The 27,874-nt window shown below is 39.9% G+C and overlaps 1 protein-coding gene across 2 annotated transcripts; it reads right to left on the bottom strand.

Annotated features, from left to right (window-relative positions):
- On the bottom strand, positions 1–27,874 carry NUDT4 (nudix hydrolase 4). Of its 2 annotated transcripts, none has more exons than XM_081997661.1 (5): positions 27,670–27,874; positions 13,682–13,792; positions 4,840–4,884; positions 2,407–2,494; positions 1–708 (listed from the first exon to the last, which is right to left on the bottom strand). In XM_081997661.1, the coding sequence occupies exons 1-5, from the start codon at positions 27,766–27,768 to the stop codon at positions 506–508; spliced, it is 546 nt and encodes a 181-aa protein (XP_081853787.1). In that variant the 5' UTR covers positions 27,769–27,874; the 3' UTR covers positions 1–505. The 2 variants fall into 2 exon arrangements, with proteins under 2 accessions (XP_081853787.1, XP_081853788.1); XM_081997662.1 differs by having other exon boundaries at positions 2,407–2,491.

Below are 27,874 nucleotides of genomic sequence, written 5' to 3'. Positions count from 1 at the left end.
TAGTGCTTTATTGTAGTCACACTTGTGCATCTCTGCCTTCAATATACCCATTTAGCCAAATACCACCATCTTAAGATCTTGGTGCTTCATCTGTGGATACCAAATAAGGGTCTGTATAAGACTATTTGCTCAAGCATTTTTCTAAGCAAGTACCCTTGCAGAACTGCTGACTAAAACTGACAAGTCTTAAATAAGTTGAACACCACTGAGATGCACATTTTATTTTAGCAGATATGGAAATTTATATACTCAAGTTTATGGTTTGTTTTTTTGGGTGGTTGTGTTTTTTTTTTTTAAATGGCCTATTAAGGCATCTTAAAAAAATCCATATATGGCTTTGGTTTGCTGAAATACTATCTTACATTGTTAAAAAGGAAAAACATGTTCAAATAAATTTGATATTATGACACATATTTCATTAAGAATTGACAGTTACACAGATGCCTACATGTGATCACAGATGTCTCCCCTTGTGATGACATGAATAAAAAGGTAATCCAAATGCTTATCTCACAGTAGAGGGCAACCCAGAAGTCTGTGCAGAAGTGACATATAAGGAGTTATTATCTGGAAGAGGGGGAACCACAGAGTTTCCATTAGTGGGTGAACAGCTCAGTTTCAGTTTTTCCAAGTACTCTGCATGAACAGGCTTGTGACACTGAAGGACCTTGATTGCATCTTCTACTTTAAACCATTCTCTTTTTCTTCCTGAATGAATATAATCCACAAAGAAAAACAGAGTTACAAATTAGTAACAGCACCATTTTCTGCTATCTGATCATTCACTGTTTCTCATTTCTTTTACTTTAGAAGTTCAAGTTGTCAGGCAAAAGATACAGTGTGAAAAGACCTTGAAAGAAGCGATGAACACAAGAGATTCACTCAAGTTTACTGAAATGCCATTCATAATAAAGCCTTTCAACTCTCAAAGCAGGTACTGAGCAGAAGCTCATATGACTGCTCATATGCTCCAAAAGCCACATCTAGACCTTACAGAAAAGGATATTATTATTTAAATGACTTAAATAAAAAGCGTTCCTACTTTATCAAGCCTAGCAAAAAACCAATCTGAAGAACGAGCACGTGTGCGTGCATGAAGTTACAGAAGAACGGCTTGGTCTGATTTAGAAAGCAGCGTTCCATACTCAAAACATACCCATGTGTGGGGTTTCTCAGGTTAACCACAGTATGTGGCCCCACCAGGGCTGTTCATCCAGCTAGCATCCCACTGCCACCAGTGCTCCCCAGAAGGAAGCCAACAGTAGCCCCAGGGCTGGATGCTCCCCTCTACCCCACAGCCTGGCATTAAGCAGGGACAGACCAGTGCCGTCCTCACAGGCCCTGTACAGCTCCAGGTACAAAAAACCCCAACCAAACCTCAAAACAGCCCACTCCTGCCAATATTGATCCTCTTAAGTAATGGACCACTAATCAGTGTTACTATACAGGGAACCTGACGTGCAATTAAGAGAGTGCACTCCCCACAACTTGATAGTATCAGAAACAAAACATTCTCTTTCCACCTGAAAAACTGAGCACAGTTTTCAAGCTACGCTTACAGTTAACATGCCATTTGCTGACAGATCAATAGTGCTAAGTTTATGCATGTTAACACTCCTAAAGCGCCACCTCTGGAAAAGGGCAAAGCATAACCAATCCACGTAGGATGTAATTTTTTTATACCAATTCTGAGTTAACTAAAATTTCAGCTGGACAAATACACTGAATGACACCCCCCCACACACACACACTTAAGGACAAAAACAGTTAATGCTTACCTAATTAAATTCAAATGCAAAGTGGAAAATCCATACAACATCACAAAGGATGTTAATCTAACTAAACTGCATGACAGTGGTATCTGTATGACACAGATGTATACACAGAAATAGATACCACTAAGTCAGCACTACCACTACTGAAAAATTAGGCTAAGGTGAAAGTAAATACTAGTGATTTTTTTCCCCAGGAGAACCAGGGGAAAAAGAACCTCATCAAAACTTTCCAAAGATCTTTTTTACCCCCCAAAAAAACATTTCAAAAACACCCTAGAGTATCAGACAGCAGAACATTCTACTTTTTAAGGAAAAAAATAATTCATCAATATAATATCTGGTCTTTAAAAAAAGAATTAAGAGCTGCACCAGCAACTAATAATGAAGTTTATTCCATCAAAATACTTAGAATACCCTAATTAATATAACATAAGAGTAACACAGTATGTCAGAAGCAACCCTGGTCATATGTGTACAAAAGCGTGGAAGAACAGCATCACAATTTCCAGTAATTTCAGTTTATAGAACAGAATTCGTATCTCCCCAAAATAATATGAATTGCTTCAGAAAATGAAAGACGATTGCTTACTAAGTTTTAAGTGTAGCACATGAGGACAGAGAATGCGTTTACCTATATTAACTGAATCCTCCCAGTCTTCCAGTATTTCCGTCACAGTAAGAACATAAACATACGTCCTATGCTTCCGATCCTGGTTCTGCTTGAATATTAGAAGTAGACGTTTTAATTCTCAGCAAAAAGTTAACTTAGAGACTTACCACAACTATAAAATTAGAAACTACTTACCTCTGAAGGATACTTGCCAGCAAAACATGGCTTTTATTTGCACTAAATAAACATCTGTACCAAGTAGGCCCCAAAGGATGGGAAAACTGAAGTTTTATTTGAAACAGCTATTCTGTTTTACTAGGCTAAAAAACCCCCAAACCCAACAACCAAATTCAAGCAAATTTGAAAATCGTGAAGTTGAGGCCAAACTATGTTCTTGGTCATCCAGTTTAATATTAGCAGTTGTCCACTAGTACTGCCCATTACTTATCTTTTATGTATGCTAAGTTACCACAGTAGAGTGCATTTGCTAAAACTGTTTCCACAACTCATCTTCCTAGGAGAAAGGTTATTAAAAAAAGCTTTTGTAAGATGCAGCCACTGTATCACGTGGCCAGATCATCTATGCAATGCTGGCTATAAAGTTTCACTCAGTAAAGTGAGGCAAATGAAATATCCTATGTTTGCAATCATGACAAATGCAAAAATCATTACCATCTGTTCACTCAACAGGTTTGCCACGTCCGCAGCACTAACCACCTATTTAGGAAGCACATGCTTTTTGAACAAGGCAAGTCAAATACAGAGACTGACAGAGGTAGTCTGCTCAGGGCAGGGTCGCGGTGCGCTCTTAAAGGTGCTACCCGACTCACCAAACCACACTGCCCCTTGGAAAAGAACTGAGCTCCTAGAAAACCCAGGACCATCTATGATTACAACTATATTAAGAACCAAGAGATGTTATGCCCTAGCTCGCCTTACAGATGGTTTTATCCTTGTGCCAATAACCATTCCTACTTAACTGTGTTCCACTACAAGCTCAATATAGTTTTAAACTATTGTGCTTTACTAGGAAATAAAAATAGTCCAAGACAGGTCTTTGTCAATATCACTATTAAATGGAGTAGATACATCTATAACATGTATCCTCTCTGGCTGTAGTTCTAGAATGAGGACTCAGCAGCAATATCATTTTCGTCCTCTCTTAGTTCTATCCCTGGGTTGCAACATGTGGCTGCCTCAATGGTACTGTTTGTGGGGCTGTGTTGTGAAACTGAAGTAGAGCCTTGATTTAAATTAGAAGTAACCTAGAAAAGCACCACTCAACATAGATTTTTTTATCTCCACTGGTGGTAGATGACTTCAGAAGAACATACAGCTGAATTACCAAGGAATCATCATCCCTTGCAGCCTCTGTTTTAAGGCAACAAGATGATAGGTATCCACTCTTTTTTTTGGTCTGAGATGGGAAATACAGAATACTTCTGTAGACTAACCAGCAGAGTTAAAACATGGGCAAGTTTTTCATGTGTATGACCATCTAGGTATAGTCATAAACCCCAAACAAATCAGAAAAAGGGTGACTGCTACTAACTACAAACAGGAACGTCTCTAATTTTGTCATAGTTTCCATGCTTTACAATAGGAACACCTTTAGCATTGTATCAACCAGTCATACATGACTAAGTGATATTTCACATAGGAAATCCCTATCAGAAATACACTGCCTCTGAAAGTTGGTTTTATAATTAAACTGTGAAGTTTCATTCCTAACTACTACTCTAAGGGACTTTCACTCTCACCCACCATACAGCACAACATAATAATGCTGGCTGTATTATGTTCTGAAGACTCACACCTACATTTCTACAGAATACTCCTGTCTAGAACCTGAGCAGAAGTGGGCAATGCCAATGCTAAAAGAGAGTTATATCCAGCATGCATCCTTGTGCTATCAGTAGTTCAGTCTGATGTTTACATGACAAAATAGAAGTTTTGAATTATATAGTATTGCTAAAGGTTAGCTTTATCTATTATCCAAAGCCTTGGCTTTTTTAGTGAATCAAAGCCATAATGAGATACTTCATACACAGACCTATCAATTTAGGTGTGTGGAAGCTGACAAGTTACTTCAGCAAAATCTTATCAGAAAGAAAAAGTCAAAATACTTCCCCAAAAAAGGCATGTGTGATATTTTAGAAATCCTAGATCTATCAATGTTGCGTTTACTTTTTTTTTTCCTTTTAAACTTTTAGATGTTGTCCAAGTACTAATTTAATCTTTCCAGGAAAGTTCCAAGTACTTTGAAATCTTCCTATTCAAATCTTCACACATCATGTAAGAACTACAGGAAATCACCTGTTTAATGTATCATTTCCAGTAGCATTACAAAATTATAGGCAGGTGATATGTAAGAACCCAAGTCCGGTGTTGTAGTTTATCAATTCTCACAAAAGAAAAGAACATTGCTTTTAAAAGGTAAAAGAAATAGCTCACCTCAAATATTCCAAGCAGTCTGCCTAGCTTTCCCTTTACTCCAGCCTATAAAACAAATGGGAAAGAGTGTTAACATGTGCTTTTTAATTTCAAAAACTAAAATATCCGTATCAGCCTCCTACATCAGGATACTCCTCCTTATTAGGGTTATTTAAGCCAGTGTTTTAACATAATTTTTAATTAGGCAGTGCTACACTGCTTCTGGGGTTTCTAGTTTTAGAGTACTTAAAGTATTACAGCACAAAAGCTTGTCCTAATGAGTGGATCAAAGGCGGCATAAATCTTTCAAGTTTGCCATGCAGACCAAAATACCGTTTTACTTACCATGTTCTTTGTGTACTGTATTTTGTTAAAGAGATAATTGACATCCAATACTGAAATAATCCAGGGAAGTAGACAGGACAAAGAGATCATTTAAAATAGCATAATAATAAATCTAGAGGAGGAGTCATTAAAACCCCTGTTTTACACAAAACTTAAGTCCAAGTCTTCAAAACACAATAACAAATTAAACTGTAGGTTACTGGGTAGATATTGCAGCATAATGTCTTCATGTATGCTAGTTTTTATATAAAAGCATAGCTTTTGGCACGTAAGCTTAAAACCAAATTTATATCCCCAGTTCTCTACAAACAGTTTTGAATTCTTTCTCTAGTTAGTAACACTACCAAATTCAGAGCTTTACGCCAACTTTTTAAAACAAACCCTATGTGTATGAGCCTGTGCTTAGTAATTTTTAATCAATACAGTTAAGGTGGTCATTATATTCTGCTAAGACTCTATGGTTTGTTTTTCCAGAAGTAATATGCAACGCCTTTTCCAACATAAGTAGTTTATGATCATCCATTTATTCTAAACAATTCTCAGTCCATACGCCTGAGACATAAAAGCATATGTAGTCTACTGGTAGACAAAGCCATATTTAGATTTTCTTTAGTCTTGTTGTATAACTGATATTTAAAATAGGGCTTCTTAGCGCTAAGATGACATTTTCTAGCCTTCAGTCTTTGTTTCCAGCTTTAATCAAAGAAAGTTACTGATGTCTTCTGTCTTTATATAAAGGGCCATATGGATCTTAATTACATTTTAATGAGTAACTCTGACAGACAACTGGGTAGGCTTTAGCAGTAAGTCTAATCAAGATCTTACAAGTGTATGCTTTCAGTGTCTTTCTTTTTGAAGAAAGCAGACGGCTGGTGTTACCTATTAAGCAGTTTTGATGAAGGAAGTCTGATCACAGCCCATACAACTCAACCAGCATTTTGCTTATATAGAACAAGAGCTAGACCTGAAGTTAATGCAAAACTGCATACAATATTATTCTGGTTGTCTGCTGTGATGATGGAGATACCCGTTACAGCTCATGAAGCTTGAAATACATAATGGGACCCACTGGATAAGTGATTAGAGCACATTAATTATGAAAGTAACAGACCCATATATTGGTCTGGAAGGGTCAGCTACACCACAACAGGCACTAAACAGTGCTCGTGCTTTACACTGAGTAATGAAAAAGCATTTATTAGCATAAAGGAACACATGCTGAAGAAATGTTGATGTTTTACTGATCAGTCCTAATTTCCTCAACATTACAGTACCTTTTTTTAAAAGGGAAGCAGAACCTAAAGGGCTACAAAACTTATGCTTCTCTCCCCAATTTCTGCCCTTCTCAAGGCAGCACTATCTAGGAATCACTATATCCTTTAAGATTTCTACTTTGTGGCCAACTGAACAACTAAAAAAACAATTTCCGATCATCCTATTCCATCAAAAGTAACAACATGAATCTGTGGGGTTAGTCTTTTTTTAATACTTCAGGTGTCCAAGTGTGCAGTTTTAGCTGCATAGGTTTTGCAATTTCTTCATTTCTTCCCTAAATTTGCAGCAAAGAATAAGATTAACATTCTTAAAGATATGGCCTAACAGCATGACAGAGCACCCAGAACAGACTCTGCAGGTTTTTCAAACATTAAGAAAAGCTTTTCCAAGTACCAAGGAACTGCTGTAAAGGGGAGCATGCTCAGCCAGAGGGAACAAAAAAATTACTCTCCCTCACCCCAAACCCAAACTGCCACCCCCCAAACCCCAACCAACACCCTCCCAACCCAAAAAACTTTCAAGTTTTTATAACTTTAAATCCTAGCCAAGGCCTTATTTACATTACAAAGATTTCTTAAAGACAGGTCTATGGCAACAGGACTGTTGAACGAGAAAACTCACCGTCAATACATGCAGGAGGACTTCTCTGAACTGCTAAGTGGGAGTCTGACAATTAACTGATATCCAACACACAACACAAACACCACGACCAGGTAAGTTTACCAATACTGAACAGCTTTCACAGACAAGTTTTTTCAACTTATTAATACATCATAGTCACAATGTGACTTTAATCATTAAGTCTACTCTAAGTAGAATTTACTTAACATCTTCTCTATTCTCTATCTGAGCAAATCAGTGGTTTAAGCAAATACTCTTAGCTGAGTAATTCTGAATGAAACAATTAGAAACACTCCATTACATTAAGTGTAAAAATTCCCAAAGCTTATAATGAAGCTTTTGTGCAACCAGATGTTTGCTATATAAGTGTGATTACTGTCACTGATGTCTAGTTACTCTCTAGACAAAGATATGTGCTTCCAAAATGCGGCATAATTCCTGCAGACAGTAGCATCTTTTGAAAACCTCTTGTCTTGGGTTGCGTGGCAAGGTTTTGGTAGCTGCAGGGGTGGTTTCTGTGAGAAGCTGCTAGAAGCTCCCTCTATGTCCAAGAGAGCTGGTGCCAGCCAGCTCCAAGACAGACCCTCTGCTGGCCAAGGCTGAGCCCATCAGCAACAGTTGTAGCACCTCTGGGATAACATAGTGAAGAAGGGGGGAAAAAAAAAACCCCAGCTCAAAGCAATTGCAGATGGAGAGAAGAGCAAGATACGTGAGAGGAACAGCTCTGTAGACACCAGGGTCAGTGAAGGAGGAGGGGGAGGAGATGCTCCAGGTGCCGGAGCAGAGATTCCCCTGCATTCCTTCCCATGGTGAAGACCATGGTGAGGCAGGGCTGTCCCCCTGCAGCCCATGGAGCTCCACAATGGAGCAGATGGATGCTCCAAGAAGGCTGTGATCTCATGGGCGGCCTGCACTGGAGGAGGCTCCTCACAGGACCTGTGGACACATGGAGACAGGAGCTCACACTGGAGCAGGTTTGCTGGCAGTATTTGTGACCCTGTGGGGGACCTACACTGGACCAATCTGTTCCTGAGGGACGGCACCCCGTGAAGGGACCCAGGCTGGAGCAGTTCATGAAGAACTAGAGCCTGTGGGAGGGACGCCATGCTGGAGCAGGGGAAGAGTCAGAGGAGTCCTCCCTCTGAGGAGGAAGGAGCAGCTGAGACATCTGATGAACAGACCCACAATCCCCATTCCGCAGTGCCACTGGGGCGATGGAGGTAGAGAACCTCGGAGTAAAGTTGAGCCTGGGCAAAAAGAGAAGGGTGGGGGGAAGGTGTTTTATGATTTGGTTTTGGTTCTCATCCTGCTGTGATCCGATTGGCAATAAATTCAACTAGTTTTCCCCAAGTTGAGTCTGTTTGGCCCATGATGGTAGTGGGTGAGTGATCTCTCCTTGTCCTTATCTTCACCCACAAGCCTTTCGTTATACTTTCTCTCCTCTGTCTATATGAGAAGGAGGGTGATAGAGTGGCTTTGGTGGGCACCTGGCATCCAGCCAGGGTCAGCCCACCACACCTCTATACTCAAAAGTATAAAAAGGTGGTAATTAAGAGTCTCATGATTTTTCTCTGAAAGTAATATATTCAACTTAATCATCTTCATGGTTTAAAAAGTACCATCAACTTGACAGTCATTTTTGCAAGTGCTTTTCAAACAAAAATACTTCCTCCAAGTTCTTATCTTAATGTAGTTCCTTCAAAATGTGTCAACATTAAGTGCTAAAGGACCAAGAAATGCTTCAGCTTTTTCCCTAGAAAGTAAAATAAAGTTCCCACTTTCCCAGTTGTAAGCTTCTGTAGTGATTCTGTGATTCTAATCCAATAAACTGTTTAAGTTCTAGACTTTGAACCATTTGTCTCTAATAAAAATATCTTTCTTCCTTTGGCTGTTACGTACCTATGGCTGTTAAAATATAGTTCTTTAAGTAAACAGAATCCTACAGGCTACCATAAAAATGTAAGAGTCTAAACTTTGGGAGAAAAGCCTGGAAAAAACAGCATTTCTTTTGACGTACAAGCTGTTGAATTAAGCACTACACCCCCTCAGAACTATTCCCTAAGGAAGTATAAGAGCACTATGTAGATAAGGTCTCAAATCTGAATTTATGCATATATTTTAGTATTAGTCTTAATCCAACCACACAAGGGAAAACTGTCCACTTCATCCCATAATCTTTCTGGCCTGGAGGTCATTTGCTGTTGGCAGCTCTAGACATACTGCGGTCTCAGATGTGTGGTCAGACTTGCCTTTTGTTTCCTGTAGATGGAGCAAGAGCCATGCTGCAGTTTCATTTTTAGGCTAACAGTCTACCAGGGCAGAAAGTTGCTTAAAATCTGAAAGATTTCAGTTATTTTTAACTGTGGGATCTGTTGGATAGTACTTTAACAGCTACGCTCCTGAAGGCACAGTGCAAGACTATTCCTGCCCTTCCTTGCATACTCTTATAAAACCCAAAGGGTTTCACTGGACTTGCCACAATCTCTCAGCTGAAAGGCTGTTTTACCTAGTCCTAGTCTGTAACACCCAATCATTTTTCAAATATTAGACACTCACTGGAGCAGATTCCTGTTTTCTGCAAGAGGTCTTAGATAGTATTATGTCATTTTCACTGTTGCAGCAGATGAACCTTCAGGATCAGCCTTTTCTTCTCAGAAGCTATATTCACACAGGTCTGGGAGGAACTGCATAGGTTTTGGTAGGTGTTTCAATATACTACTAAGTACAAACAAAGCAAGAGTCTCAGGTTTTTGGTTAGATGGAAGAAGAAACAGGAGTAGAAGAGTGCTCCTTCCGTTTAAGGGGCTGGACATCATCAGCTTGCTACCTTTCTTACTTATGTCATATTTCTCTTTGAACACCACATGTGCAAACAACTCTTATTTCCATCTTTCACGCTACCCACTTAAAGACTAAGCTCCACGTTCATTAACGGAGTAGGTCCTTATTTAGATGAGGTTTAATCCCTTTCTGTGATTGCTTTATACTGTAATGTCATTCTGGTATTCTACTTCAGGTTTGTAAAATATTATTGTACCTAAGGAACTTGACAGGTTACCTTAATTACTATAAGCTGTGAAATGGCAGACAAAATTAAATTAATACTAAACATTTAGTAGAGGTAAAAACCCCAAATCACCAACATGAACAGAACTTAAGGATAAAAAAAAGAAAATCTAGAGTCATGCACACAAGCAGACTATGGAACAATTGCAGTGCATATAGATTTGACCACAAAGATCTTTGCTTGTTTTTAAACCAAAGATTTCTAATACACTACTGTGGTGGTGAAGTGAGGGATATTTAAAGCCAGTGGGCTATCATATTGTGAGCTATTAGCACTCCTATCATTAAGAAATGCCACTGTAACTCCCACTATCAATTTCTCCATTTTAATAAATTAATGGAAACAGATGCTTAGTTTGTGCATGACCCAATACTAAAGAAACACAGTTCAAACCAGTGTCACAGTGTGCCTCCTTTGAAGTTTATTCATTCACAAAACTCTTAACAGTTCATTTCACTGTACTGTAACCAGCTTGCCAGGTGACATTGACCTTAGTATAAAAATAGAAAGGACATCCATTTCTAGAAAAGTTAGTATGAATTTCCATGGCTCAAGTCAAAAACCCTGAATACCACTCTGGCTTTTCTTTACAAATGGTGCTTTGCAGTCTTGTGGCAACACACGAGATTCAACCTATGCTTAAGGATATTCTACTCTAAGGTATGAGCTTTTAATACCCATGAGCTACAAAAGCTATCAAACCCTGGGAACTCTGAAGCTGTAGAACAAATGTCACCAAACTATTTTTGCTTACTAAAGCTCCTAGCCTCTGAAAAATCTTTATGCATTTGCAAGCACAGCTCAGACCTGAACACGGTTGGCAGTTTGTGTCTTACTCCAGAACATCATAAAAAAATAAAAAAGCATAGCCACTGTAGTAAAAGTGAATAAAAATTGGTATAACTTCTGAGCAAAATGCCCCTGTGCTATCACCACTCAAGAGTATTATATTTGCTGGGTTCTCTTCTTGACCTTTAGAAAATAGTTTCTCTCGTGGTATATAAACACTGATGATGTTGGCATTTTTTGAGTCATTTGCAACATGCAGCTTTTCTATCATGAAGCCTCTTACTGAAATTTTGATGACAATGCATATATTCTAAGCAGCTGCAGAACAGCTTAACATACAGTAGACTGAAAGGTAGTCAAAGCATTTGCCTAAACCACATGTTAACATGCAGCTGGTTTTAAGATTCACTTTGTGTGACAGCACTTCAACAAAACACAATCAAAAGAGAGCTCTGTGTACAAGCGAAGAAGGCTGACCTCTGTCTTCAGGATTCAAAACAGCCTAGGGTTGCTGACTACTGCAATTCTTGACCAGAACCACCATGATGAATGGGAAAGTATTTTGCTTTGCCCTGAGAAAGAAATGAGGGCAAGAACAAAACAGAGCTATGGAAGGACTGCTTCACATCATTACAGCAGTTACTCCTATTTTTCACTTTCTGATTTGCTTTTTTTTTTTTCCCACATTAGCAGATAAATTTGTACTATATGATGTATCACCCAGTAATATTCTCTACCCATTCCTTAGCTATCCCAGCTTAACCTTCTTCAACACTCATGGCCCATGCACTGCACCTCTGCAGAAATTTGCAAGCAGAGCTCCAGCAAAGCCAGGACTTGGAAGTGTTCCTCAGAATAGTCTCAGGGCAGAAGGCCGCGTAGTAGAAAACTAGTTATCAGCCCCCAGGTCGCAACTTTCACTGCTTACTACTTTGCTACGAAGTCAGCCTGAGAGCTTTGCGTGTAGCACTGCATTCCCTGCAAGCTGAGAAGCTAGACCACTCAGGCAGCTTTCAATAGCTGGTCAAACCCCCACAGCAACTTTGATGACACACTAACTGCAGACAGGTCCCTTCAAGATGATCCATTCTTCACCACCAAAGAAAAAACACAAACATATTATTACAGTTCAGTCAGCTCTAATTTGACAGGGAGATGAGATTTTACGATCCCTCATCTTGGTCTGTGCCTTAGTCAGCTCAGCTATTAAAGCTACCAGTGTTCCCAAGAACACTGAGCCAGTGGTCCTGTGCTTTTTCATCCCACCCATCAACTTGTGACAGTGGGAAGTGCCAGGATGTTCCTCAGAGCTGCTACTACTGCCTAAGAAGCCTAAATCTTTGTTGACTCATTCCTAGAATCTTAAATCATTGCTTCTTTTAAATGGATTGCCTTGTGTCTGCCTCCTTTACTTTTACAAATACACAAGCACTTAGATCTGTGTATGTCTTGTGCAGCTCCCCTCAAAATTGGCTCCCCCAGAAAAACTGGACATAGACAGAAAGTCTAGAATAACTTTGTATCGATAAGACATATTTATGCTTGAACCTTGCTGCATGAAGGCTGCTAAAAGCACTCAATACTGAACTAGTCTGCTCCATGTCAGAGAGGAGGAGTGTCAGTGAATCACAGTTCACAGAAGATCTCATCTTAATACCAAATAGCAGGCAGCATTTGGTGCAAGTTGCATCTACATCAAGTTCCCAAGCCTCTACAACCCAGCAGAACCAGTCTTAAGGGTAAGCAAGCTAAAACACTAGATAGCACAGCTAATAAAAATCATTATACATACTAATTGGCAACAATATTCATGTGTTTTGTGAATAGTAGCAGTTGAACTGGGATGAGAAAGCTGTTTCAGACTAGCAGAAATAATCCTGCAGTTCACTCACTTGCCAGGATGCACCCACTTTCTGCAAAATCTTATACCTTCTATTTAAGAGGTATGATATGAAGAATTAAAGAGTTGATCTGTGGTCACTTATACATTGCATAATTTCTAGCTAAATCAAGCGACCCTGATTTTTCTTGAAGTTTTATTTGGCTAGCAGTCCTGGCTGTTAGGTATTCAAGTAACATTTAACATTTTAAACAGTTTGCCTAGTAAAAATAAATAGCAAGTTAAACCCCAGAATTTTTAATTTGAAATTTAAGCACCTACTAGAGTGGGAAGCTGCATTAATTCATCAAGACTTAAAGCTCTGTTTTGCCTAGGGGTAGGGGCAGAGACAGAAAGGCAGACTATACCTATGGTGCTTGCTTCATAGATAAAAGTACTTATCAAGGTCTTTTTATTGTTGAATTCTCAACTGCTCAGAAAGATCAGTTTCTAATACGCTTAGTTTGGAATCTCCTCGAAGGTCTGTTTTTTTCTCTTTCTTATGTAGCTACACATTAATGGTTAGTTCACCTTCAGTCTGTTCTAGAAAAGTTGCAAGTCAAAAATTTTCTCCACAGACACAGAAATGCTACACTATAGTATGTCATTTGGCATAAAGTCACAGTTCCACTTCCAGTAAGCGTTTATGAAGGCAGACAGAAATTTAGCTATGAAATGAAAGCGTGCTGGGAAGCAAGCTAATTATTTCACCTCACCACACTACACCTCGATTCTAACACATAGAACTGCAGTTCTTTGAATTTCACAACCATGGAAGTCTCTGTCAAATCCTGGATAAAGGAGGTAGAGTTCTCTCTCTCTTGATTCCCACCTGAAGATAGCAGCAGCAGAAAGAAGATGGATTTTTTTTGTTTTGTTTTCGTTACCTCTTCATACACCTCTCTGACAGCTGCTCCCCCTGGCTCTTCTTCTGGTTCCATTCCTCCACCCGGTACAATCCACTGATCTGGGTATCGGCTACTGCTTACCAACAGCACCTATAAATAATTGCAAATAGCTGTTAAATATAGCTCACAAGTCAGTAATCTCGGTACTCTCTACTTTTTCAGCAACACAGTTATTCACCTAGCCAGATGGATTATAGACTTCAGAAATGATACATAATAGGCAACCAGGAGTTGCAAGAAGTTAAAAAAATAAAAGAGGTGAAATTATTAACATCCAGTTTTTTTAATACAACTAAGTCAAGACAATGTCATTGTAATCTTGCACAAATACTTTAATAAGATGTGAAAAATACACAATACAATATGCACAGGAGTGAAGATGTAGAGCAAAAATCTAACAATATTCTTCAATACTGAGTAAGTCTTAGGGTCATATAGAGAGTAAAGCGTGAAAATTAAGACACCATCACACAGAAGTTAAACTAATTCTTCTGAAATTACATCTTTTGGCTAAAAAAATTGGATTTCTGAAAAATATTTATAATTTTTAGTCTTAGACAAGCTTCTTTTCAGTTACTGAAGTGTCATGTTTCATGTCACTGAAGTGGCATGCTTACATTATTGCGTAACTAAATTATAAGGAAAGTACTTCATTGGCCCTTGTCCAATTTGGTTTCTTCTAACAGGAAAAACTGCAACATACTGAATTTTAAATGATTTCTAATAACTTTTTTCCCAAGACACTTTAATTTTGACGCTGTAAACTGGTCATATCATTGATATACACCAATTTAAACCCCACTGTCTATAGGACCTGTCCTTCATAATATTCACAGATGAAAAGATTTTAGCCACCTGTCCAACAAACTAGGATGCCTCATATAAGCGGTAATTTGCAGTAGAAGTTGATGAAAATAAAGACCTTGATTCAGGGCCACATGGAAATAAACAGTTTAACTTGTATTTGACACATGTCCTGATTACTAAGACATAATAATCTGTGTAGCAACATGCTTCTAGGCAATACTTATATAAGCTCTACCATGAAGTCAAAGGACAACTGTGGGACAGGGTCAGTGAGTGAATCTTTAAGAGCAGTTAGAAGATTAGCAACAAGAACCTCAGCCTAAAAATTCAAGTATTGACCAGTGCCAGATGACTGAATTGACAGTCCAGTCCTCACCAACTACCTTTATGATCTTTAAACTCCTCTCCTGCTGGATTAAGTAGGAAAACTGTTCCCTGATGAGGGCAACAGGGAAATGCTTATCACTTAGACTGCATCCCTTTGGCACTCATGGAAATATGGGGTAGGTTCACCTACCAGAACCAGGGAGTGTAATTAAGATGACTGCATACATTTGTGAATGTGACAATGCATGTGCATACTGAGGTGCATCTAGAAGAGCCTTATCTGACAGATATTTTCTTGTTGTAATATTTATTTTATTTGCATTCAAGATTTGTCCTACTCTGAAGAGTTCTTCACTGTACTAATTTTCCCCAGGTTTCTCCTATGCAAAATAAAGGAACACAGCAGAGACATTTAGTACAGAATCATTCTTAGCATCTGATACAAATCTTCACATTTTCAGTCATCTTAAATATTTTATTCAGCTATCTAAAAACCTAGAAATAGTCAGGAAAGGCAACAAGGTTAGACACAAATGCGTCTCAACTTGATCTCTACAGCCAAAGGTTTCAGTTTCCTAGGATCCTTTGATATTAACAAAGGATTCCCAGAGGGTACACAGCTCTACCAAGTGTAGTTTTAGAAAAGGTTTTTGAACACATAGGTGAAGCACCTATACAACTACAAAGAACCACCATGTCGGCAATGCTTAAAGAGCAGTTGTAAAAATCAAGTTATGAATTCCCTTGTGGGATCCGAGAAATAAGCATTACACATTATTTTCTGCTGATGAAACTAGCAGTCACTGCAGTCATGTGGAAGCTAGCAACAATAATGAACAAAAGGATGATTATATCACATTAAATCATTCCCAGCTTGGTAGAATGTTTTTAATCAGCTTTCATTGTTTAGTTAAGGCTAAACATAAATTCTTAATTACTACTAAGAGATGAATCAGGTTGCTGGTTCTGGCAGCGTAGTATAAAGCCAGGAACTTATGCCTTTATATATAGTAGTCAACTACTATATTGAGTAGACTATGTTTGGGCTGTGTTTGTGTATCTATTAGCTTTAAATTACCCTTTTAGAAAGCAGAAACAAATACATCTAGCAAATAATCAACATTAAAATACATCAACTCTGGTAAATAGGCTTTATAGCTCTACATAAAATAAACTCCCAAGCGTTACAGCCTGCAAGTTCGTTCTGGCAACTACCCAACTCTCCACTAACCCTGGAACTGAAGCGTTTTGTCAAGCATCTTTGCCTCTATGCTTTATTGTCCTGTCACCCCACTGCTTTTACAGTCTGAATCCAAGGGACCGCACTAAGGTATATCCCCGAGACCTCCAGATGCACAATTTTTTCCACCCGGTAACATTAACATTTGAAACCACTAGGGCATGAGGTATCCATCCTGGGGTGTGCTAGCACAAATGTACTCGGCGGTAATCAATTTCTACAAAAACTGAGAGCTGATAGCTAGCAATTACAAGATTGTGTGGTAAGGCTGAAAAGCACTCCACACAGATTCTTCCAGTTATGGTAGCAAGCAGTCTTGCACTCACTTGCACCTTTTTTTTGGTTTGTTTGGCACTTTCTTTCTTATTATTATTTATTTATGGTTGTAGTTTTCAGGTGTTTCTATCTGTAAGTGGCCAGAAGACACATCCCACAGTACCCGAATGACCAGGCAGTTATAAATATCACTTAAAAATGAAGACACCAAAAAGCTGTGGTTGGTTGACAACGCATTCAACATGCCAAAAGAGGTGCAAAATCAGCAGCAAAAAGCCAGCAATTCACCTTGTCTCAATATAAGATAAGCAAAGCAGGAGAATAGAGATCTAGGTTGCCTGAACATCGAGTCTTTTCTGGGCAGGTTCATGTTCACACAAATTACAGCAGTCTACTGAAAAACAAGACTGCAGAATCCCACATACCTATGTTTTTTCTGGCCTGTGCACACCAAATTTTACAGCATAACGTCATCAGCCTCAGAAGAAAACAACAGACGTACTTCCTATGTACTGTACCTGTAATCCCATATCTCTGAACGCAGAGAAAGGAGTGAGATTTTGTGTGTTTTATTACTTGCTAGTGATTGCTGCCTTTCCCATGTCTCTGAAAGAGCGTTACTGTTGATGACTTTTGTTCAAATGATTTCCAAAGTACAGAGTAATAACAGTATAACTAGGCAAGCAGATTTGATGCTAAGTTTATCTTATGCCAAAGACTAAGGTAAAGCTATTATTTTCCATAATACTGCCAAGTGAGGAAGTAAAACTGCAAAATTCAGCTAAGAGGAAAAAAAGAAAAATTCTTCCACTCAGTCTTACCAGCCAAGTTTTTACCTTGTTTTCAAGTCCAGGAATAGCAATGACCTTTGTTTGAGTGCAGTGAGGAAGAGAAACTGCTAGCCAGCCTACTTGTAATAAGCACCTATCGATACACTTAACCAAAGATATGGTTAACCAAAAACCCAATGATAATTACACAGCATGTGGCATCACGGGACTTGCTCACTATAAATGCTAAACCTGCAGACAAACAACTGAAAATCTATAGAGAAAGATGCCAAAGTCTTGGCCTGTTTAGTTTCTCAAGCCAAAAGAAACTTGTGAAACAGTTTGCAGCCATATTCCAGAAGACTAAAATGGCAACAGCTGAGAGTAATTCAAATTACCACCAAAAGCTATTCCTTTTTATACTTTTTTTTATATCAAGCACTTAAAGAGGTAGAAAATCATTTAAGGTTATACAAAATATCATTACTTTCTATTTTCCTTAACTGTAGGGTATTATAGCTTACAAAAATAATGGTATTAAAAACCAGCTTACATTAAAAAGAAGGAAAGAAAAAGCAAGGTCAAAGTTGAAACTTGCTAGAAAGAACAAACCCGCACAGCTGGATTCCTTTGACTTCAGAGTTATTCACAACTTGAAGTAATGATGCAATAGCAGCAGAAGCCATTATAAACCAACTGCAAGATGGGAATTCTTCCATAGCAGTGCATTACTTGCAAGGAAAAACAATCTTGCAGTTGAAAAGGTACCATTCCAGTTCCACAGAAATTATTTGTCATTAGATGTCTTTGTGAGCTCTCTCCTCCCAGTCTAGTCACATCTATGCCTCTCTTTCCCGCTGTACACCCCATTTGGTCCCCTCTCATACCCCCACTAATCCACTAGCTATGTCCAACTTGCTATTTGAGCTACCTGATGGAAATAACTTTGCCTTTTTTAATAGTAAAACTGGCAGTTAAAAAGAACAACTTTCCAGAAGGGAATCAACCCCTCACCCCTGAAAGACCACTGAGCTGTAGCTCAGTTGCCAAGATCACCACATTGCTCGGGTGTACAACTAAACACTGCGCAGAGAAGGAAAGGAGAAGGCAGGTGCGTGGAAAATGAAGGATTTAGCTCCCAAGCTCTACAAACGTGAGTACATATGAAGCATTTCAAAAGCTTTAAACTGGTCAGAGTATAGGAAAGATCATAAAGCAGCAAGAGGTACCTCTCAGGTACAAAACAAAGTGTCAAAATGCTGTTAGAGAGAACGGGGGTACTGCACGTTCTCACAGGCATCAGCAACATTAAGAGAAAAAAAAAAAATTCAACCCTGATCTGAGAAAAAAACAGGATCCACTTTGATGAAGGTTAATTTAATCTAACCTAGCACACTCAATATGAAAACTTCAGCCTACCTGGTTGGTCTGCCAAAGTTACAAGCACCTGAAAGAGTCATAACGATTGTTTAATCCAAATACAGCCAAAAGGGTCAGTCAAGCCCTATGATTTGCTTAAAAATGGCCAAAAGCAGATGTTCAGGGAACAATATGATCAGGCAATATTTTAGTATTCCCCAACACTTCCAAACTCCAATTGTTTTGAGCTGGGGAGCTTCTTTAAAAGTACTGGGAAACTACTCTGAATGCTACAGCACAGAAACACTATTGAGGAGCAAGGAAAAGCACCTCTTACAAACCTTGGATCATATTTGCAGGATTCATTGTATGATTTTTTAGGCAAAAGCATACATCTCAAATTAGAGAGCACATGTCAACCTGCTACTGTGGTTAAGAGATTTTCTTTATCTAACACTTTTTGCTATTTTAAGAATCACTACCTCATTTCAGTAGTTCTGAAATGGTTTCTTGGTTCCCCTACAGGTTACCGTGGTATCCTTGTCCTAGAATGCCATTGCCTCTTTTCGGACTCCAGAAACTTCAAAAATGCAGTAGAGCTTTACAACTTGCCATATTAATGTCACACAGGTAGCATTTAGTAAGTAACATACTTTTGCCTTCCTGAAAATATTCTCAGTAGCGTGATTGCTTATAGTCCTCATTCTTTACTGCAATCGTTTTCAAAATGACTTCGTTTTTTTAACTTGGAGATGTAATGTGCACAAAGCTATTGTAGAGGAGTAAAAAACCTTGGGATCAGTCTTGACAGCATTCTAAAAGCTAATTAATGCCAAGGCTGCAACATCTTTACTCTCTCCTTTACACTGGCACAATGAGTTGAGGAAGCTGATTTGGCTGAAAACTAGCCTGTACCATTAAAGCTTAGTTTTCAGCCTGCACGCACTCAACACTGATCAGAATACAGCCATACAAGGGTCAGCCCCGCACAAACTGGGGCAGAAAGGCATGACTGCAGCTACCCAATTTCAGATCAGCCTAAGCCAATTCAAGAGCCTCTAGCAAAGTACTTTACAGACAATAGACTGAAAAGCAGTCCCCAGCTATGATGTAGATTAAAAAGAAGATTTAGTCTCAACAAACAGCAACGGAGAGAAAATGGCATAACAACTAGCAGTACATTAATGCTAACATTCATTAACTTAAGTGCAGCATCTTGAAAGCAATCCAGAAAACTGGGTTCTGCCTATACAATATATTAAATAAAGTCTGAAATACCTTCACAACTTTTTAAGTAAAGGTCACTTTTCAAAGCAGCAGCATGATGCTTGGACATCAATCAGTGTGACTTTACCAGCATTCTGCAGATGAATGATAAAGAAATATACACATATATTTTTATAATACTTCAAAATCAGATCTGCAAACAATTTTTCCTTTGAGATATTCTGTTTTAAGGCTATACGGCAATAGGGGGAAAAACATCAGCCTTTTCCAGAAAAAGTTCTGCTTTAATTTGCAAATAAAATTATATAAATTTTATTTCACATTAAATTCACATCTTTGGCTAACATGTTACAGTGATGCAGAATTTGAGTACCTTCCTCTGGCTATTTAGAATACTTTGTTTTGTTCTTTGGCTAAAGTCTTCATATCAGGAACAGACAGCACTACACTACTGCGGCACGTCAGTCAGAACACATTTCCTCAACAAGCACTCAAGTCACCTGTAACATTACATCTCCCCCTAAACTTCAGTACTCTTCAGAGAATCAGATGTGACAGGTCTCATGGTGCGATGAAGGGAGCTGATCTTGCACCCAGCCATATGGCAAAAAAAGATTCCTGGCTGCAAAAAACCCTGCAAACAAACAAGAACCTCCCCCACAAGTATCTATAAAAGAAGTTTTACTTTTCATGGTGGGTCAGTTCCCCAATCCACTTTACAATATGTTCTTCTTCCCTTAGGCTTGCCAATACAGACCATGGGAGAACACACATAAGGTGGTAGGGGCAGAGCCAAAACTTGTACCACTGCTCATTTCTTTTTCACTTGAAACCACGGCCTAATCTTGAGCAGGAGAACTGGGCTTTACCGGTTACTCAGCAACATAATCTGTTTGACTGAGGGATCAGCTTCCAAGCACTTGTCAGAAACAAGAGCTCCAAGACTTTGAGAACCATTCACCTGCAGGTAAATACATGAACAAGGTTATTTCTCGACAAGTACCAGTTACCTTTCAGCCTTTTTTGTCTTTGAGATACTTGGGAAAAAAAACAATACCTCTTTGAAGACAAAAGTTGTTTTAAAATAGTTTGCAGGACTGGTTCCACTGAAGTTCTTAAGCACTAAGTCAGAAAGCCACCTAATTAAAATACGCTTTTTAAGTGTTCTACAAATAAGACTGGAAAAAAATACACATCAACCTGTGGTCCATGAACTCACATCTACAAAAGATGCTTAAGAAAACATGGGTACAAATCCTAGCTCGAGATATATACGCATATGTGTGTGTGTGTGTGTATATGCGTATGTATCTCGAGCTAGGATTTGTATGTATTTCTGAAGAAGTCTGCCACTCTGTTATTTCACAGAAACTGGTAATTTGGAAGTTTTGAGCACTGCTGAGTTAACCTGGGGCAATTCAAACAGAAACTTAGCCACCAGTTTAAATCTTCAAAGTAAACTTAGGATGGTGCAAGTAAGCAATAAAAAGATATTTTCTCAAGTATCTAACCACTTACAAATATTACTAGTTGAAAGAGACAGCCTCTTCTGAACAGGGCAAAACACAAAACATGTTTTGTTGGGGGACACCTTAGCCTGATGTTAGGCAGGTACAGCCATGCTTCCTTCTTCCCTCAGCCTATTTTGAGCAACTATCCACGCCTTTAAACACATTCATATGGTACTGACAAGTAATACCATGGGTACTGGAAAAAAATCATCAAGCTTTCACAATAAGAAACAGCTCATGGTTGACTGATTTCCATATCTAGAGAGGCATGAGTGAAGACTGAAGCTTCCTGCTGTGGTGGACAGCTGAATTCTACAGCTTCTCTGAACTTGCAGGCTTCCACTGCTGGCAAGCCATTGCCATTTGTCAAAAAAGATCCCAACGTGAAAGTAAGGTGCATATGCAATGCCTGCAGAAAGCTGTTTTTCTGTGGAAGTAGGGATAACAAGGCACTTGTGTTTTCTCATTTGGTTACCCGATATAAATCCTACCACAGCAGCCTAATATTCAATTATTTTTCTTAACATTACCACAAGCTTAAACCACTGCAGAACCCCATAGAAGCCTGCAGAGACATACCATAAGCTGATGCTGTCTCTGTAGACACATCATAAAAAGGTATTTTGGAAGCTGTTCATAGGTCTTGATTTTTTGAGCTATACCCCCTTCCTACTCTACATAGATGACATCCAAATATCAAGAAAATGCTGAAGAAAAATTAAGCCATTGATCATCCTACGTCAATTACTCCTCCTGTATGTTAGCAGGGCAGGGACATGAGATATAACAAGTTAAAACCACAGCATGCCTGAAATGCATATTGAAATGTGTACTCTCTGGTATTTTAAAATATGCCTATATTCTATTAGGCAATCAGAGAGCAAGCTAGGTAACCTGTATCAGTCCATACATTGCTTTGGGCAGCATGCTAGCCTTAAATATGGTGCCACGGTCATACTCCAACTTATATTTTAAAGCACACATTATCTGTGTGTTTACACCTGAGAGCTTACACTGAAGGATAAAGAAGCCAAATGACAAATTGTGAGTCAATTATAGAAGATCTTTCATTGCTGTACAAGTTTATTTACAATAATTCCTAGAACACCCCATTTTGCTTGGGCAGCCAGGTGACACTTCTGGGCCCTGGTTTTATAGATCAGGTTACATTACAACAGGTCTTTCTGGTTTTCAGATGATTTAGACCAATACAAATAACATTGTACTTTTTCCTTTATTATCCTCTAATAAAACCATTTCTAATATGAAGCAACAGCTGTACAAAACAGAAGAACACTACTATTTTTTAAAATAATGAAACCGTGATCACCAGAACAAGGTAGATTACACAAGGCTTTCTTAAATCTTGACATTCTACAGCCCAAGAAATAAAAAAGACCAAAAAGAAGATACAATACTAGGAGCCCATCATTTTTAACTCAGAGGCAATTATTGTCATGCAAGTGTATGCCCTGCTACAAGGGAAAAAAAAAAAAAAAATCCACATTTCCCGTAAGCGTGTGACAGCAGTTATCCTCACTACTACTGTCTCAATGATAACAGGAAACCCTTCCCATCTATTTTCATCTCTTGTAAAAGACTGAACAACAAAAATAGCAAAATTAAAAGTTGAAGAGCTTGAAGACTTTTTTTGCATATGAAACGATTTTTTAGATCTGCCACTAGCAACTGCTGGCTGAACACTAAAGTAGGGCTTTCAATATTATATTCAATTACATAAAGCAGTGTTACAGATGCCAAAATAATTACAACGCACTCAAGTTTTATATTCAAGGTATTTAAAAAAAGCTGTTCATTTATTTGTATAATATGTAGTTGATGGAAGAAAAATTAAATTGGCTTTTAAATTTTAAAATTGTTTTAGTTATCCAAATGACTAGAAAAAGTATGTTTATTACTATTTCCTCTTGCTGTTTTAAAGGCTTGCCTTGTTCTTTGCTTTGAGAAGTAAGAATTTCCTTGTCTACCTTCTGCTCAGACCCTAAGACAGCAGTGTTTTATGTAAAACCAGTGTTTGCAGAGTACTGAATGCATAAGCAATTCCAACCCATGGAAGCGGTCGGTCCTCATGGTACTGAGAGGTTCTCCTGCAGGCCTATCCTAAAGCTGCCATCCAAATCTCCTAGTTGTTCAAGAGAGACTTGCATTTCCTCATGCACAAATCTGCCAGCCCATCCCAGTCTGCTGAATACCATCAGCTTTTTGCACACACCTAACAGCTTCTTGCTTGTTCAAAGCAAAAAGCCTGCAGCCCCCACACATTTCATGCCCATGTAGCCTTGTTTCATTTTTCATGGGATTTCTCCTGCTTCATTTCCAGCAATTTTTTTTTTTTGTTCAAAGGGCAGACAGTGCTTGCAACTACTGTTTCATTTACATTAAGAACGTCAAAAGGAGCCAGCACTTAAGCTCAAATCTAGCCATCTTGCTCTCTCTTCAGCCCAAATGACAGCATTGGGAGACCAAAACAGGCAACACTTTAATGACAGTAGTCCAAGAGATCTTCTGAAACATCCAGAAAAAAATCAAAGCTACTGGCCACATTACTTGGCTGTTTGGGCTTCCTCCAGGATTTAAACAAAAAAGAAAAAACAAAATAAAACAAACAAACAAACAAAAAAATCAACACATGAAATATCACAGTATCACAGCATGAAAGCCACAAAATCAAAAATAAAACTGGCTATATAGCACTAAATTGGCATATGTGGAGTCACTTGAAGATGAAGAAACAAACAGGAAGGGAGGATTTTTGCAGTGGTGCATCTGGACAACCATCAGTCATCTCACAGATACATGCTTTCAGCTGCAATACCAGCTTTCAAGACAAAGCAGAAGCTTTTGACAGGTTGCAAGGCTGTGGGTAAGCCCAGTTTCTAGCCCATAACACACAAGAGAACGGACTCAACAATTTTACATCTGGCAGCAAAGACTGCTGGTAAGTCTAATTGGACAGGGTACTATAGCTGGAGAGTAGTTCAGTGTCTGTATTTCAAACTGTTTGCAGGGACCACCAGACTGAATTTTGCCTCAGTGGTATTCTAGGGCCTACCTATGTTTCAAGTTAAGAAACAAAAAAGTGAACAGAAAATGAATAGAAATACAGTATGGTTTTACCAAAAACATCCCTTGTTACCACAGTCTTTTTCAATTGACATGTTGCTTCACTGTCCATAGAGCTCAGCTGTAACATGGGCTTCAACAAGGCTACAAAGGTAGCATAAGGAGTGCAATACAGGCAAGAAACAGACCAAGCATCCATAACAAACAAATTTTACTAGATGATGATTAACATAGAGATATTAAATGTTTTAGTGAGTGGGCCCTTTTACATTGGTGATGATCACAAAGAGCTTTTATTGAAATTTTTAGTCTCCAAATTAAGAAGCAGTGTCCATAAGTCATGATATCAACAGCAGATCTCATTCTGAAATTGCAGAAGGATCACATTTGGTTAAGAAGAATGTATCGTCAATCTAATGTGCAGGACACTAAGAATTTCTGGTCCAAGTTGAGAGTTCAAGAGGTGGGAACAAGTTCGAGACTTAGATACCTAATCACAAGATATCACCTATATATCTATCGAATAACTATCACACGATAGCTTCACAATCATGATAAAGACTGGTCCTATCACAATATTTTATTCTGGTATAGCTAGAGAAGTATTAGTAACCTTCTACAAAACACCGTGAGATTCCATCTAAAGGAACTACTACTGTTGCCCACATTCAAAAAATATGGCTGCCAAACTGAAGGAGATGAAAGAGCTACCATGACAATCGGAAAAAGGAAACTGGCTTTAGGAGACAGGGCTGTAAGACTTCAAGTCCATCATAAAAGTGCCAAGAAAGGAATGACTGCTGAGTAAAGATACATCAGAAAGCTAAGTGCAAGAAAGGAGGAAAAAAGCTAAAGCACAAGCACAACTGGATATGAACTGGCCTTTCAGAAAATCAGAACAGAAGCAAGAAGATAGGTTAAGTCTAAGGTTTGTATCAGAAGATTGCTGCAGATACTCACTCCTCCAGACAGAAACTAAGCAGCTGAAAAGTAGAACATCATCTATTAAGAGTCTTGCAGACAGTATCCCCAGTAAAAAAAAAACAACTTGGTATTTTGATTTCTTGCTTTAAGACTCCTAAAAAGGAATGTATTGCTAAAGATTGCTTTCAGTTTTCTGTTCTATTGCCTCTCCTCCACTGTCTAGTAACTCTCTGCTTATGGGGTAGTAACCCTGTAGGTTAAAATAACTGACAGCTAATTCTCCTCCTCCCCCCAATAGCTTCTACAGGAGTCTGGCGTTTCTCTCTTCTCCCTCCAGTCACCCAGGTACTGCCTCTGTGCTCCTTCAAAGCGGAAGTTACCCTGCACTTAAAGATCCCTGGAGATGTAGGTCAACTGAAAATCGATGGTACAATCTCTAGAGAACTGGAAAGGAAACACTGAAAACATTTAGGTGGAGTTTGAAGTAGATCTACACAGAAATGTATTAAGACAACCGTGTTCAAGAACAGCAGAAGCAAGTTTCATCCAGCCAATCTGGGGAACATGGCTGGTGATACAAGTTAATCACAAAGAGTAGTCAGGCATCAAACGTCTCAGGAATAGGTTCCATGTTGACAGAGATGGAGCTGGCACTTGGGAAACAGCTAAGCAAGTTCAAGATGTTGCCGCTGCTTTTCTGGAAGTAATTTACCAGTTCAAATAATTTGAACTGTTACCACATGCTTATTCTATGTCCCAAATCTGACTTGGTGTTATTCGTTTAATCCTGAAGTTGTGTCTGCGTGCACAACGCCAAAGCCCAGCCTCGTGCCAGCTGTACAGGTGCTTCATCTGCAATACCCCAAAGCGCTCCAGCGCAACAAGTGTCAGCATTCACCCTTCTTTCACAGCCCAACAAAGCTGCTACTACCATCCTTCACCTCAGAGGGTGTTCTTATGCATAAACAATTTTTGAAGCAGCCAGTGGTCCCATTTGAATAAAAGATTCAAAGAGAATATACAAAGTTGCAGCAGGAAATGAAGACTGAATGGAAAATACTGACAAAGGTGACCCCAGACACAAATTCCCAACTACAATTGGTGCAAAGAAGCTGTAACAGGGGCTCAGGTGTTTGAACTCCAAACAAGTCTGAGCTGGAGTAGCATCCAAAAATAAATACTGAAGACACATAAATAGGAAAGTACACTGGAGTATCAGAGGTGCTGCTGGAACTGAAAAAAAGCTAGACCAGCAGCAAGATTTCTGTCGGACACCCTTCTCCTTTACAATACTAGGAAAAGCTGACCAGTGCGATCCTAGGGCTGTATTTACACCACATAGGCAATAGCACATACTAGAACACCATGTCAAATTTTTGCCTGAACTTAAGGGCCAGTATTTTGAGATCAGGCCTCTCCCTACTGCATTATATTCCTTACTAGATGTTTAAAAATAAGCAAGCAATTTCCATTTTGACAGTTAAGATAGGACAGTTGCTTCTTCCAGCATATAAAGTGGGAAAAAACCCCCAACCCAGCCCTAAACTTTGTAGATATTTTATAGCTATTAAACAAGAAAATGAAAATGAAAATCAGGAAAGGGTACGCTTCCAGCCTGAGACAGTCTGTAAATGCATTGTGCAATGAAACCATCAGCAAAGTTTCCAGATAACGGCCAGTGCCGTTGACCTTGGCTAGCAATACAGGACAACTTTGTTGCCACCTCCCGATTCTGCTGCAACATTAAAACCCGGCTGAGCGCTCTCCTCTACAACCAAAACCGCAACACCCCGCTCCCGCCCCCAAGTTCCTTGACAAAATATTTTTGAGCACCATTTTACCGTCTTGGTGGGAAACACCCGCCAAGGCGCAGATTTTGCAAAGACAACGGGGTGTTTTTGGGTGTTTGTTCCCCCCCCCCCCGGCGAAGTATGGTGGCAGGGTGTTCGTTTTGCGGGCAACAACCAGCCCTGCCCTCCGCGCGCCATTACGCGCTAACCGATTTTCGGCGCACACCGAGGATAACGCAGGAGCTTCAGCTGGTGTCCGGCACAACCCGCCGGTCCCCCCCGCGCGGCGCGGGGCCGCGGCCGCGCACAAAGGAGAGCGTCGCGCACGTGGGCCCGCGACCCACCGCCCCGCCCCAAGATGGTGGGCGAGAGGCGCGTCCGCGCTGCGGAGCCGCCGCGGCCGGCCCGGGAGCGCCCGCCGCCGCTCCCAGGGGGGGCTGCGGGCCGCGGTGGGTCCGCGCAGCTCCGCGGCGTCGCCCCGCTTCCCCGGCTCGGGGCGGAAGAGAGCCCCGGCATAACTCCGCATGTGCGCGGGGTGTCCCCGCGAGGGGCCCGCGCCCCCCGGCCAGACAAAGGCACGCGGCACCAGCGGAACGGGAGCCCCGCCCGGCCGGGCTCGGCGGCCCCCGCCCCACGTGCGCGGCGGGCTCACCTCGTCCTCCCGCTCGCTGCGGAAGCAGAGGCACGCCGCCCGCTTCTTGTAGCCCTCCCGGTCGTACGTCCGCGTCTGATTCGGTTTAAATTTCATCATAGAGGCGGTGACACGCCGGCTGCCCCCGGCCGCCGCTGCCGCCGCCGCCACGGCTCCGCTCTCCCAGCGCCGCCGGGACGCCGGCGCGGGCCCCCCGCTCGGGAGT

The sequence above is a fragment of the Phaethon aethereus genome, assembly GCF_964289735.1.
Source record: "Phaethon aethereus genome assembly, chromosome: 1".
Lineage (NCBI taxonomy): Eukaryota > Metazoa > Chordata > Aves > Phaethontiformes > Phaethontidae > Phaethon > Phaethon aethereus.
The sequence above is the reverse complement of the archived record's forward strand: the minus strand, read 5'-3'. Positions and strand labels throughout refer to the sequence as shown.